This window comes from Lissotriton vulgaris, chromosome 12 (assembly GCF_964263255.1).
Source record: "Lissotriton vulgaris chromosome 12, aLisVul1.2, whole genome shotgun sequence".
NCBI lineage: Eukaryota > Metazoa > Chordata > Amphibia > Caudata > Salamandridae > Lissotriton > Lissotriton vulgaris.
The window spans coordinates 143,210,568-143,225,237 of NC_141700.1; the positions used below are offsets into that span (position 1 = coordinate 143,210,568).

General features: G+C 40.9%; 1 protein-coding gene across 2 annotated transcripts in view; it reads left to right on the forward strand.

Moving 5' to 3' along the window:
• Positions 1-14,670, forward strand: part of LOC147673695 (sodium/potassium-transporting ATPase subunit alpha-2) — a 393,987-nt gene that overhangs the window by 196,913 nt on the left and 182,404 nt on the right. For both annotated transcript variants that reach the window (XM_086947613.1, XM_086947614.1), the window contains exon 3: positions 11,292-11,351. In XM_086947613.1, coding sequence (XP_086803739.1) covers positions 11,292-11,351 — 60 coding nt within the window. The remainder of the gene's footprint in view (positions 1-11,291; positions 11,352-14,670) is intronic.

Below are 14,670 nucleotides of genomic sequence, written 5' to 3' on the forward strand. Positions count from 1 at the left end.
GTTTAATCCGTGCTGCATCAAAAGCTGATATAGCCATGTTAATATGTGCTGTGGTGTCACGCTTAGGGATGAATCCATGTTGTTGGGGAGAGACAAGTTGGGACATATATCGAGCTAATCTAGTAGCCAGTATTTTGGCAAAGATTTTTGCATCGCTGTTAATAAGAGAGATAGGCCTGTAAGATCCCCTCTCTTGTGGTGCTTTACCTTTTTTCAAAAAGAAAATAATTTGAGTTAGATTCCATGATCTGGGTGCTTGTTGCCCTTTACCAATAGCACTAATCACATCAACAAATAGTGGTAGTAATTTTCCAGTGCAATATTTATACAGTTCCAAGGGAATAAGATCTTCCCCAACAGCTTTACCCATTGCAAGAGATTTAATTGCGCCCCTAACTTCTAAAGGCGTGATCTCGGCCTCTAATTGAGCCGATTGATCTGGATCTAAGTTATTGACTTTATTAACATCAATATAATTATTAATACAGTCATCTAAGATAACATCTTCCGGTGTATAAAGAGTTTGGTAGAAAGAAGCAAACTGTTGTAAAATCGATTTTGGATCACAGAATAATTGATTGTTGTCCCCTTTAATTTCTTTAACCATATTAATGGAGCGTTCTTCCGCAACTTTGTAAGCCAATAATTTCCCACTTTTATCTCCATTTTCATACTGTTCCAGATGATATTTTCTAAGTTTATTAATGCTTTTATCCCTCAGAAGGTTTTTAATTGCTGCTTTAAGCTCAATTAATTTGAAGTTTAGGTCTTCTAAGTTTAAAGCATTGTTACAAATAGCATCAGATATCTGGAGTTCAATATCCCCGATTTCATTTAACCTTTGCTGATTTATAGTTCGAAGTTCTTTGTTTTGTCGCCAAATGTATTGTTGGGTAAATCCCCGTACGCTAGCTTTACATGAATCCCAGACTATCCATGGTAAACTTGATTGTCTGTTGATATCAATGAATTCTTTTATATGCTCTCTGAGCTGATTTATAAACATGGCGTCAGAGAATAAGTAACGTGGGAAAGAGAAGGAGCGAGTAGTTTTTTCCTCAGTTGTAAGTGTAAATGTTATAGAGATCGGGTTATGATCAGACGTCACCCTTGGATATATATCCATTGAACATTTGCATTTATCAAGAATCAAGCCTGAGGCCCATATCATATCAATGCGTGAGCATACCTTATGAGCAGCAGAATAAAAAGTATATCCAGCTATATCAGGATTTAAAGATCTCCATACATCTTTTAAAAGATGAATTGCTGCCAGATCCACAATTGCGAATTAGAAAGAATTGCCTATGCCTCACAGCTTAGATAAAGTACACACAGGTTTAGGTACAAGTAAACCAAAATTTATTAGTTTACTCAAAACAATTGATGTTTTTGATTTGCATTAACTTTAGGAACACAAAGGAGAAATTCAAAACATGCAGAACTAAGATCGCTATCAACTTTACGTCTTAGCCAATTGCTGTTTCACACACATTTAGGGAAATCAAACAGTAAACCAAACATATATTTAACATTTGACAAAAATTAACTTCTTAATCAACACAACGAATTCAACAGATGGACATAAATAACCTTATGCATTTATGAGTAAAGGAATACTTTTTGCAATCGATTATACAAACAATTAGTCAAACACGGGAAGATCACAGTAGAACAAATTGTTTTCAAAACTTGGATCAACTCCCACAGCCTGAACAAGATATACTCAAAAAGAATATCAGGAATATAGCCTATTTCTGCGTCACTAGCAATGGCCAACTGGCCAGGAGAAGAGGGGTGCCGACGCGTTTCGAATCCCGATTGAGAGTTTACAGGATTCTCTTCAGGGCAGTGTCAATCTAGTCCATGGGAACTGTTTAAAGGAAGGACAAAGCAAAAAGAGATTTATTAAGGAGGGGGGTCCTCTAGCCACTACTCTTAGGCCGACTCGAGTGCCAGAAAAAAACATACCTTATGTTTATCCTGCCCACGGTCAGTCTTGTTTAGGAAAAAATGTCGTGTAGGCTCTGTGGTCTGCAATGTAACAGAGTGATAGGTGTATTGAAACTTTAAGTATGAGCGCGGAGCAAGCTGCCCAAGACAACAGAAATGACTGGTATTTGTTTACCTTCGAAGGCTTTAGGGTTCTGTGCAGTGTCTTTATCCGCAGTGAAGGGTATATTTTAAAATCATCTGCAACAAATAGACAGGGCGCGTCTAAATCAGTTGCACACAATGGGCGCGTTTAAAACATCTACACGCACTGATGCGTTAACAATTGTGACCCGCGTGAATTCATTCACTTACTTGCACATCGGTCCGTGAAGACCGCAGTTGGGGTTCTCTTACTGCACACGTTTTTTTCTTTTTGGAGACCCGTTTAGTGGATCTGGGGGTTAAAACAGAGGAGCGTGTAAGTGCATTAGGACGCTACCTTCCGTTGTCTTTAAGCAGCGAGTTAAAAGGCTGTCAAGCTTACCGCAATTCTTCCAGCGCTTCGCTGAGCGTGTTCGCTACAAAACATCAGACAGAGGGATGTGAGTGTCCCTGGAACAAGGCGATTTCGAGAACCAGATCACGTGGTGCTTGACTGACCAATCAAACAGTCCGGACACCACCTGGTGCTTTGTGGGACATGTAGTTTGGGGCAGACCGCTCCAGTCTTTTCTGAAAAAATTACAAGTGCATTTTGGGGCATGTAGTCTCCGTGAAAAAAAGGGGGGTATTTTATGCCCTATTAATTTCGCTGAGACTATTTAGGCCTTTGGTAACACTGTCAAACTTAAGGATTAAGTACGCTTCTTTGCGCAACAGCGCCGCGTCAACGTCTTGGAAGCGTTTAGGGTCAATCCATGCTAGTATGGTCCATTTGAAATCGTTCTCAGTGTGGCCATTACTGATGAAATGTTCCACCATGGGAGCAGTCAGCACTTTTCTCTTTAGGCGGGATCGGTGTTGGGTGATCCGCGCATTGATGGGTTGATTAGTCTTGCCTATATACACTCTGTTACATGGGCATACCACCGCGTAAACGACATTGCGAGTTTTGCAGTTCGTGAAGCAATCATGCTTCCATTTGATGCCATTGCTTGTAAATGTGTCACCTTCTAGCGTATTGGAGCATGATACACAGTTGCCACATTTGTGGTGCCCACAAATTGGTTTGAGCTTCCACTGCGCAACCAGGTCACTTTTGGGTGCATTAATGTGACTGTCTGCCTTGATTAGATGTTGGCCTATGCTTCTATTTTTGCGCATGGCGAAGATGGGTTTAGAGAGGGGATGGTCCAAGGACTCCAATAGATGCCAATTGTTTCGGATTATGTTCTTGAATTGGTTGGTCCTAAAGAAATGACATTCCTGGACGTTACCGTAAGCATCAGTGGGGATAAGTTAATTACCTCCTTGCACAAAAAGACAACTGACCGCAATACAATTTTGCATTACACCAGTTCGCATCCTCAATCACTAAAAAACAATCTGCCCTACGGGCAATTATTGAGGATCAGGCGTAATTGCACTAATTTATGTGACTTTGACTGCCATGCAACAAGATTTTGCAGCGAGATGGCAGAGAGAGGATATCCGAAAAAATTGTTGAAACATTCTAAAAACAGAGCCAAATTTACACCCAGAGAAACATTGCTTGAAAAGAAAGAAAGAAAAGATTTGGAACAATTGGTTTGCGTCACAACATTTGGGCAACATACCAACCAATTCAAGAACATAATCCGAAACAATTGGCATCTATTGGAGTCCTTGGACCATCCCCTCTCTAAACCCATCTTCGCCATGCGCAAAAATAGAAGCATAGGCCAACATCTAATCAAGGCAGACAGTCACATTAATGCACCCAAAAGTGACCTGGTTGCGCAGTGGAAGCTCAAACCAATTTGTGGGCACCACAAATGTGGCAACTGTGTATCATGCTCCAATACGCTAGAAGGTGACACATTTACAAGCAATGGCATCAAATGGAAGCATGATTGCTTCACGAACTGCAAAACTCGCAATGTCGTTTACGCGGTGGTATGCCCATGTAACAGAGTGTATATAGGCAAGACTAATCAACCCATCAATGCGCGGATCACCCAACACCGATCCCGCCTAAAGAGAAAAGTGCTGACTGCTCCCATGGTGGAACATTTCATCAGTAATGGCCACACTGAGAACGATTTCAAATGGACCATACTAGCATGGATTGACCCTAAACGCTTCCAAGACGTTGACGCGGCGCTGTTGCGCAAAGAAGCGTACTTAATCCTTAAGTTTGACAGTGTTACCAAAGGCCTAAATAGTCTCAGCGAAATTAATAGGGCATAAAATACCCCCCTTTTTTTCACGGAGACTACATGCCCCAAAATGCACTTGTAATTTTTTCAGAAAAGACTGGAGCGGTCTGCCCCAAACTACATGTCCCACAAAGCACCAGGTGGTGTCCGGACTGTTTGATTGGTCAGTCAAGCACCACGTGATCTGGTTCTCGAAATCGCCTTGTTCCAGGGACACTCACATCCCTCTGTCTGATGTTTTGTAGCGAACACGCTCAGCGAAGCGCTGGAAGAATTGCGGTAAGCTTGACAGCCTTTTAACTCGCTGCTTAAAGACAACGGAAGGTAGCGTCCTAATGCACTTACACGCTCCTCTGTTTTAACCCCCAGATCCACTAAACGGGTCTCCAAAAAGAAAAAAACGTGTGCAGTAAGAGAACCCCAACTGCGGTCTTCACGGACCGATGTGCAAGTAAGTGAATGAATTCACGCGGGTCACAATTGTTAACGCATCAGTGCGTGTAGATGTTTTAAACGCGCCCATTGTGTGCAACTGATTTAGACGCGCCCTGTCTATTTGTTGCAGATGATTTTAAAATATACCCTTCACTGCGGATAAAGACACTGCACAGAACCCTAAAGCCTTCGAAGGTAAACAAATACCAGTCATTTCTGTTGTCTTGGGCAGCTTGCTCCGCGCTCATACTTAAAGTTTCAATACACCTATCACTCTGTTACATTGCAGACCACAGAGCCTACACGACATTTTTTCCTAAACAAGACTGACCGTGGGCAGGATAAACATAAGGTATGTTTTTTTCTGGCACTCGAGTCGGCCTAAGAGTAGTGGCTAGAGGACCCCCCTCCTTAATAAATCTCTTTTTGCTTTGTCCTTCCTTTAAACAGTTCCCATGGACTAGATTGACACTGCCCTGAAGAGAATCCTGTAAACTCTCAATCGGGATTCGAAACGCGTCGGCACCCCTCTTCTCCTGGCCAGTTGGCCATTGCTAGTGACGCAGAAATAGGCTATATTCCTGATATTCTTTTTGAGTATATCTTGTTCAGGCTGTGGGAGTTGATCCAAGTTTTGAAAACAATTTGTTCTACTGTGATCTTCCCGTGTTTGACTAATTGTTTGTATAATCGATTGCAAAAAGTATTCCTTTACTCATAAATGCATAAGGTTATTTATGTCCATCTGTTGAATTCGTTGTGTTGATTAAGAAGTTAATTTTTGTCAAATGTTAAATATATGTTTGGTTTACTGTTTGATTTCCCTAAATGTGTGTGAAACAGCAATTGGCTAAGACGTAAAGTTGATAGCGATCTTAGTTCTGCATGTTTTGAATTTCTCCTTTGTGTTCCTAAAGTTAATGCAAATCAAAAACATCAATTGTTTTGAGTAAACTAATAAATTTTGGTTTACTTGTACCTAAACCTGTGTGTACTTTATCTAAGCTGTGAGGCATAGGCAATTCTTTCTAATTCGCAATATTGTGGCCCTGCCTACCCTCCTTCCCATTGGGCCCAGCCACCCCTGTTTCTTTTGAGATCCACAATTGCAGCTCTAGTTTTTCTCATCCTTTGAAAAGCATTTTTTCTTGTGATATCCAGTTTATAATTCATTATAAAATTAAAATCTCCTAGCACAATTATCTCTCCCCTCCATCCCAGTAATTCCATATTAATTTGGTCAAAGATTATAGGTTCATCTTGATTAGAAGCATAAACTCCACATATTGTTAGTTTGAAATTTCCTAACTTTATCTGCGCTATCGCCCATCTGCCAGCTTTATCGGTTAGAGTCTTAATTATTTCACATTTCAGCCCTTTATGTTTTAAGATCGCTACTCCCCTAATAGAAGCATTAAATTCCGTGCAAACTATTGGATCAAATCCTAGTTGTTTGATCAATTGTTTGTCTTTATAGGCAATATGTGTTTCAGTTAGAACTACTATTTGCGGACTATACATCCTAAGTTCCTCATAGACAAGACGGCGCTTAATTTTATTGTTTAATCCTGAAACATTCCAGGTTAAGCACTTTATTAAATGCATTCTAAATTATATATTTCCTTACCTATGTAACCAAAAAAAATAATCACAATCAGTGCCTTGTAAAACGTCTTAATTTTTTCTTTGTCATTTTTGTGTCCTTTGATGCAATTTTTACCCCAAACCATTACTTCCCTTAACCCACCCCACACTCTGATACTACCTCCCCCCACCCCGTGTTTACCTGTGGATCCCCCCTTCCTGTTGACTGCCGTTCACCTGGCAGTAGGTGGGTGGGAAGAACGCTAATCGGGTCCAGGTACTTATAGTTAGTCCATACGACACAGTACTACACATATTCTCATTGCCTCTATTTTAATCTCTTCAATGTCATATAAGCATTCAATTAATATCCTGCAAAAAAAGGAAAAGAAAGAAAAAAAAACATATCACCTCTATTACGCCAATATTTACTTCACATTAATCCTGAGCTCAATCATTTCCCAGTTTTCCAGGAGGTAATTGCTTTTTCAACCTCATCTACATCCCAAAAAAAATATGAACGGCCATTTTTTATCACTTTTAGCTTTGCAGGTTCTTGCAGATAAGCTTGAAATCCGAGTTCTTTGATCGGATCTATAAATTGTTTTAGCTTCCATCTTTTCTCTAGCGACAGTTTACTTAAATCCGATCTCACAAAGAAGGTGACTGACTCAATAGTAACTGGGGTATTAGGACGTGCTTTCAAGGAGATGGCTTGTCGAAGCAGATAGTTGCCAATGTAAATCAGAATAGGTCTTGGAAATTTCCCGCTCTTATCTCTCTGGAATAAGGGTAATCGATGCGCACGCTGGATCTGTGAGTCCCAATCCCAGTCTGAGAGATCAGGAAAAGCCTTTTGAAACAAATGGGTAATGTATGCCCTCGGATCTGCCCCCTCTGCTCCTTCCGCAATACCAAAGACACGAAGATTCTGCCTTCTATTCCTATTGTCCAAATCCTCCAGTTTGGCCTGCATCTGGGCTATTTGTGAATCATGCCTATTCAATTCTGCCTCAGAACTTTGCGATCTCTCTTCTGTAGCAGCCACTCTCTGCTGCAATTCTTCTATGTCCTGCGACACTGCTCCCAATTTACATGCCATCTCTTGTAAAGAAATTTGAGTTCTGTTGTTGTCCTCTCTCATTTGCTGATAGTGAGTTTCGGCCTCTTGTTTCTGTTCCTGTGCCTTGTGCTCTTAAAGAACCCTCAAGGCCCATGGAACGCTCTATAGAGAATTATTTTTATACTTTATTTAGAATTTTAAACAACCATACATAGAACAATGACAGTTGTGTAAATTGGCATTTCACAGACCAAACATAATCATGAAATGCAAAAAGTGACATTGTGAATCAGACATTCAGGGATACCAGTATGTTGACATGGTACAGAGCAGTACAAGCAGGTCTTACAGTCCTGGATACACCAATTACAGGACAAATACAGCTCCCCTGGAGAGGAGACACACCAACACTCCCCTTGATCCAGCCTATCGACAGACGCCACTGCTCCCGATCTGTACCGCCCCAGGCTGCCCCACACCTTGTGCAGGACATGTGCTCAGGCGTTTTAAAGTTCCACTACGCTCACCATTCACTCAGCAAGATGTCGGCTTTCTCTCCCCTCACCAGTTGCTGCTTCCCCCCTAGCCCGGTGTAAGTAAGCCGGATAAGACCCCTAGATTTCCTTCGGACACCTGCAAATCAGCAAGAATTCACAGCAAATTCCTAATTATCTATCGCCATATCTACATGCCTGTCTTTTAGAGTCGGGAGTGGTCCTTAGGCACATCTCAGTGCTATTTTATGGCTTGCAAGTTATGTTATGATGTTATGTAGTATCTCTTTTATAGCGCACGGCTACCCCGAGGGGTGTCCCGGCGCTTTGGCAAAGAGAACTGAGGAAGAAAACACAACACCGCTACTCGCAAAGGCCGCAGAAAATCATACAGAAAAAAGCCAGGTAGCAAGTAGCAAGCTGATGGCCAATAGGTGCCGAATGGAGATCGGGATAGTGCTCAATTTGAGCCGGTGGTTTCCGGAGCTCGGCATCGGCACATAGATGATAACAGCATTGCTTCTCTATCGTAACCGAGCAAAGGGGTCAACTCCATACGCTCACCAGAAATCTCCTCCAGCACCGGATGCCTGAACCGCTGTATAGCCGGGCAACACCAAGCCACATGGCCATATTCTGCATATTCTGCCCCACAACGGGTACACCAAGTGCTGTCGCACAATCCATACCTGAATAGACGAGCTGGAGTATAATACACTCTATTTAGATATTTAAAATGTAGCAACCGATGCAAACTATTCAATTATACTGATTTCACAACAGAGTAGCAACATGCCTACTGCTTGTCACTGAGAGTGATACCCAGTTCCCTCTGCCAGTCTAATCTAAACTTTGTGACCCCTGGCCTGAAATTGAACCAAGACGGAAGGATTAGCGCTTTGATCTCCAACCTGATCCCATCTACGCTTTGTACCATCCTGGAAAAAATCTCCCATATTGTTCGGATCCACCGCAAATAGCGACTCGTCACTCCTGTTCCTTTATAAGGGTAACCATGCGGACCACTTTTGTGGAACACGTGGCGAAAAAAGGAGGGAACCGGCATGTTGCTCAAACACCTAATGTCAAGGGTGGACCGACACGTTCAACTGGTCAAGGGCATTATAGTACCGGACAAACTTCGCAAAGAGCATCCTAGGCTGCAACAGCGGAAAGGCAGCATCTCACTCAATCCACAGATATGGTAGGTCTTCCGGTCCATGCAGGGATGCTCTATACCTAAATACAGGTCACCATCTACACAGCGTTCTGATCCCTGTTGTTGCTTGTTACTTAAATACATTATACTTATCTAAGGAAAATATACTTTGCAAAGCAGCATGCAAGAAGGAACAGAAAATGGAACTCTACTTGTGTATTTGGGGTATAAGTAACCCATAAAATAACACAATATACCAAGTCAGTGGTAACAGAAAATAGGCTTTTCAGCTATGTGGAGTCCTCATACAATGCCTGCTCAACAGTTCAATTTAAAAGCCAGGTTCGATGGAGTCAAGGATTTCCATGGTGGCGGAGGTGATAAACCAGAGGTTTGATCCTAAACAGATTTGTTAAGCAAGTGGATTTACAATATGTCATATTTTGAAAAACACTGGGTTTATATTGTCTTTACAGAACTTGTACATCACAAATGAGGTGAACAAAAGCTAAAGAAAGTATGCCAGGAACAATCCATTGGATGTTTTCTCAAAGGGAAGCATGCACTCTTCACCAAAGGAGACCTCTTCAAAAATCCCTTAAGGGATTTAGCCCAACTCTACATATGCTGGGTGTGCTCTGTGGTCAATCTGTAGGAACTGGTTAAGTTTGATGCTCGGTTGTGCCCTTAATTTTTTTTAGCCTGGCTTCTCACTGTAAGTATAACTACTTTTGGAGTGCCTTATCATATTTATTGTTGCCATTCGTATGCTTTATTTCGGTCGATAGACCATAAAAGTGTGTGTACAATAGTTATACAATACATTAAAATATTAATTATAAAAATACAAAAATTCCTAGTTGCAACCAATACAATTAATATACTCACGCCCCATTGAATACTAAAAAGAGATATACAATATAAGTACCAACCATAAATAAGAATATACAATGATAAAACTATACAATCTGTTATCTAAATGGGGTCCTTAATTGCATATATCATTACTCCCCACCATCAATGAAATCTCGTGCCTTTTAATGCCCAGGGGCAGCCTGCAGGTTAGTTTCAAATATCTGTGTTTTCATTCATTTGAACTTATTTTTAATAATAGTCCCCCCTTCTTAGAACCCCTTTTTTCACCTCCTCATACATAACACTCTTAAATTAGTTATCCTATTAAAGTTGTATATATTAATGTTTTTTTATGTTCTCTTGAGTTTTGTCATACAATCATTTAATAGTTGATACTCATTTGTAGAATTGTGTTTAAATTGCCTTTAAATCTTTAAAGCTAAAAAAAAATCAATGTTAAGGTTAATATTCGCCCCAGCCCCCGTATAAAACGAAGGTTTTCATTTCAGAGTACCTATGGACAAGTACTGCACCATTTATGCCTGGTGACTTAGATGTAAGTTTAGTAGTGTTGGTAGGGGTGGGGAAGACATTATAAACATGCAGAAATACTCTCAAAATTATGACTTATGAAGGTGTTGCCAGCACTAACATTGGATGCCCCCCGTGGGCACCCTCTGCCCTGTCACTATCACTTACAACTGCAGATATTCAGCCCTCATAGGTATTGTATGGCATAAGGGTGTGTAAATATCTACAAATCCTACCTTCTGGGAATAAGGATCAGCAGTGCCCACTTATGTTTTGGAATAAGTACCTATTTTTCATCCTCCAACTTTGATCCAGATTAAGACAAAGAGAGAAAGAAAGAGCAAGAGAAAGTTGGAAAAACAGTGATGAAGGGAGAAATTGGAGATAAAAAAGACTCCGCAAGTGTGAAATAAAGAAATATGAAGCATATGACGATTGAGTTTAGATGAATGAGGTGGAATCAAGATGAGGCAGCCTCTTAAGGAAATCTTTGGACCCCTGCACTTATTTTTATTTCACACTGATTAGCATTTTCATTGTTTATTTTCCACTTTATACACAAGTGACGCGCACAAAAGGAAAAGGTTTTGTGAGCCAAGGCCAACGTATTGTGAAAATGTGTGTCTTCATGTGCCTCCCTTCCAGTTGGATGACTTTGTGTTAGCACAAATTGTGACTGCACCAATACTTTACTTCTTCATAGTGTTATTGGTGGGATTATATTTGCCAAAACTTTAATTTGCTGATTAGACTTTCATTGATGCAGGCCCATGTGATATAAACATGCTTCTGAATAGCATTTCTTTGATGCTATCTAGGACTTTGGATGTATTCAATTTCAGCTAATGTTTTCTGTTTGACTGTGTTCTGTATGACAGGAGGACCACAAGCTGTCGCTTGATGAGCTGGGAAGAAAATATGAAACTGATCTATCAAAGGTGGGTGATATAGCCATTCTAATTAAGTTTGTATTGTTGTTATTATGACTTCTTTTATTTCTATGATTCACACCAGCTAGTTAAACTGTTCATCTGCACAGGATTTCCCTATTTTTGACTACTCCATCTCTTCTTTCCAAATGGTTTCTCCCATCACTCATCCATGTCCACTGTAAAGCTGGTGCTCCTATTTTGGCAATTGTTCCAAAACCTGCTGAGCAGTGGCGGCCAGTTCTCATATGAGTGGTGGGGCCGGGTGAGGGGGATTCCGATAGACGACGAGGGAAAATTAATTATTTATTAAATTTTTTCTCATGGTTGTCGGTTGAACCCCCAACCCGGCCCCACTGCTCTTAACTACATGGGGCGCTGCTGCTGCCGAGTATTCACTATGACACAGTGACCCAACAAATTGGGTGAACTCATGATACCATATTATCTGCAGCACCTTGTTTCCGGGCAGTTATGTTCATTTCACAAATCTTCCTGAAAGGATGCTACATGAGGCAGAGAAATGGGATCTGATTTTACTCCTGGATTGTTTTATTACTATATCATAGTCAACAAAATGTAAATACAAAAATATGTTACATTGCTTACAACTACATTGTCAAGCTAAGTGTATATTTACTAGTATTACATCTACATCTACCCACTGGGAAGATACAGTGGTAGTCAATATAGCAGATGTAATATTTTTGTTATGACACAAAACATATGAGATAAAGTGACAGTCCACCTCCCGCCAGCATGGATTAATTTGGTCTCCTTAACAAAAAGTTCATACGTCCAGAAAGTTAATCACCTTATGATAGATAAGTAATCTTTCTAATTGCACACAATGAAGAGGATAACATCTTACCTTCACCACCCTAAACGTGTGACCAAGTTGAATTTATGGCTCCTCACTCATTTCCAATTACAAGGCAGATACAAAATAGTTTTGCTTTAATATTCTAGTTTAAAGAAAAAGTAGAACACACACCTTAAACACATAGTCAGTGGCTTTCCAAGCCTCATCGCGGTTTTAAAACTGACAGCCTCGTTACAATGGAGGCTGTCAGTTTTGAAACTGGCTGGCTTCCGACGGGCTAAAGGAGCCTGTCTGCCAGTCGGATCCGGTTCGTAATCTCTATGGATGCCGTTTTACGCCGTCCGGATTATGATGTCAGTTGGCTTATCGACATGGAAACCCTGTCGGAAATTGACTTTGGGAGGCCCCTTTCATACAGCGGCCTCTGGTTGGGTGCCACTGTGAGGTGCCTGCCACGCTGTGCAAGGATGAACACAAACTTCCTTTTTCTGGATGTGAGTTTGTGCTGCGGCCGGTTTCCAACTGCAGCACAAACTCCCATACAGAAAAGGGAGCTTGCGACCGTATCAAAATTAAGCGGCCAGGACCTCCGACCGGAGGTCGGTAGGACCCATTTCCACAACGGCGATATAAGACCCTTACTGTCATAGAAAACAAATAAAATGCATCATACATATTTTTCAGGCCTGTCGATCACTCCACCTCTTTCTGGTGTCGCAAAAGACACAGATTTCCAAAGTAGTTCTGTTTGGGGAGCTTTATCATTACCCCAATGTGTCCTTAAACATTCTGTTCACCTTCTCGCTTCTCTTTTACATGTGTAATTTAATGAAGACTGAGAATTTTACTGAATGTAGAGCTTCCATGCATGTCTTCCCTGTCCACTTTCCTGCTTACTCATGAGACCGCTAAGCGTTCATGGGCTCTGCCTTTCTACTTGAACAAATTAGTAGTCTTCTGTCCAACTCTCAGGCTAATTTAATATTGCAAGATTTTTACGAGTTGAAATTTGGCTACCTTGAACTAGATGCTTTGTGGGTTGAAGTTGAGATTTGAATCAAAGATGATCTGCAGATTTCTACCTGTGGAGAAGGAATGGGAGTTTAAAAGGCCAATTAAATCCTGATGACCCTTACCCAGTCCCTCCCACATTGGGTGAGGTCATAATACTGTGAACAAAATTGCCTTTCACAATATCAACCTTAGAATTTCAACTACTAGCTAGAGGTGGGCTTAAGAATAGTAAATCTGTATTTTGCGATATATACGTACCACAACAATATGGTGGTAGTCAATGCTGAAAGGCCAATATTGCTAAAGGTTGATAGTTCAACCACAAAATTGTGTTCCCCCACCTCTTATTATTAGGACTTCCGTCTTTAATTTGTTTCAACTGATAGAGTTCCTTCATCCAAACATGGACATATTCTAATCACTACTCAATGTATTAACACAGTGCTCTTAAGGCGGTGTGCAACTGAGTGCTATTTGCATTCTTTTGGAACTTTGCATGCTATTTGTCGAGCACTTGGGCTAAGGGGGCATGTAGAAATTCATGAACAATAAGGAGAAGAAAGATCGATGTGAGACTCCGCCTTGAAATTCACTTGAGGATGAAAAAGAAGAAACCATAGGTGTTTGTTGACTCTAATTGTTCGGGAACCATCAAATCCATTTGAGGTCGGTCCATGCATTCCTTGAGCCTCCTCATCAGAATGTGTAGGTATCAGGTTGTAGGCGGCTGTGAGCTCAAGGAATTTTAGGGCAGTTTACAATTAACTCTGGTATTTATGACAAGGAGATTGTTTCTAATGTGGGTCTCAGTTCTTCTGAAAGAATATCACTGATTGTTTAGAAAGAGTTCTGCTGTGCATACTCTTGCAGTTATCTGAAGACTTCTCTTTCCAATTCTTTGGTTGGGTATGAGAACTTTTTGAATTAGACCATAGTTGGGCAGTACCTGAAGCCCTGCCGTTGGTTTCTTGCATATTTCAGGAGGTCAAATACAGAGATTTAAGAGCCAGGTGTTAATTAGGCCTACAAAGCCAACTATGGTAGTTGGGATAACTTTCTTCATGAAGGTAATGGGGTTGGCTTCTGCAGTGCGTTTTGATGATTTGTTTTTCGCAGCCAGTTGTATTACTACAACTTCTGACAATGGGTTGGAGGAGGAAAGGATGATCGATGAGATTAAGCCCTCAGAACTTTAATGGTGGAAAAAGTGTGAGTAGTTGGGTTCTTGGTTTACTGAGGAGTGAAGTCTGGTCAAGCAACAGCCACAATCCCTTGCAGGGTGAACTACAATAAGTCACTCACTTAATCTGTGCTTAGCCATGGGTAAGCTTGCCACAAAAAGCAGTCAGGCTTAACTTAGAGGTAATGTGTAAACTATTTATGCAGTACAAAAAAACAGCAATAAAGTGAAAACACAACACATGATAAACCCACACCAATTTAGAAATAGAAACATTGAGTACATTTCAATGAATTATTTGATACCAAAAC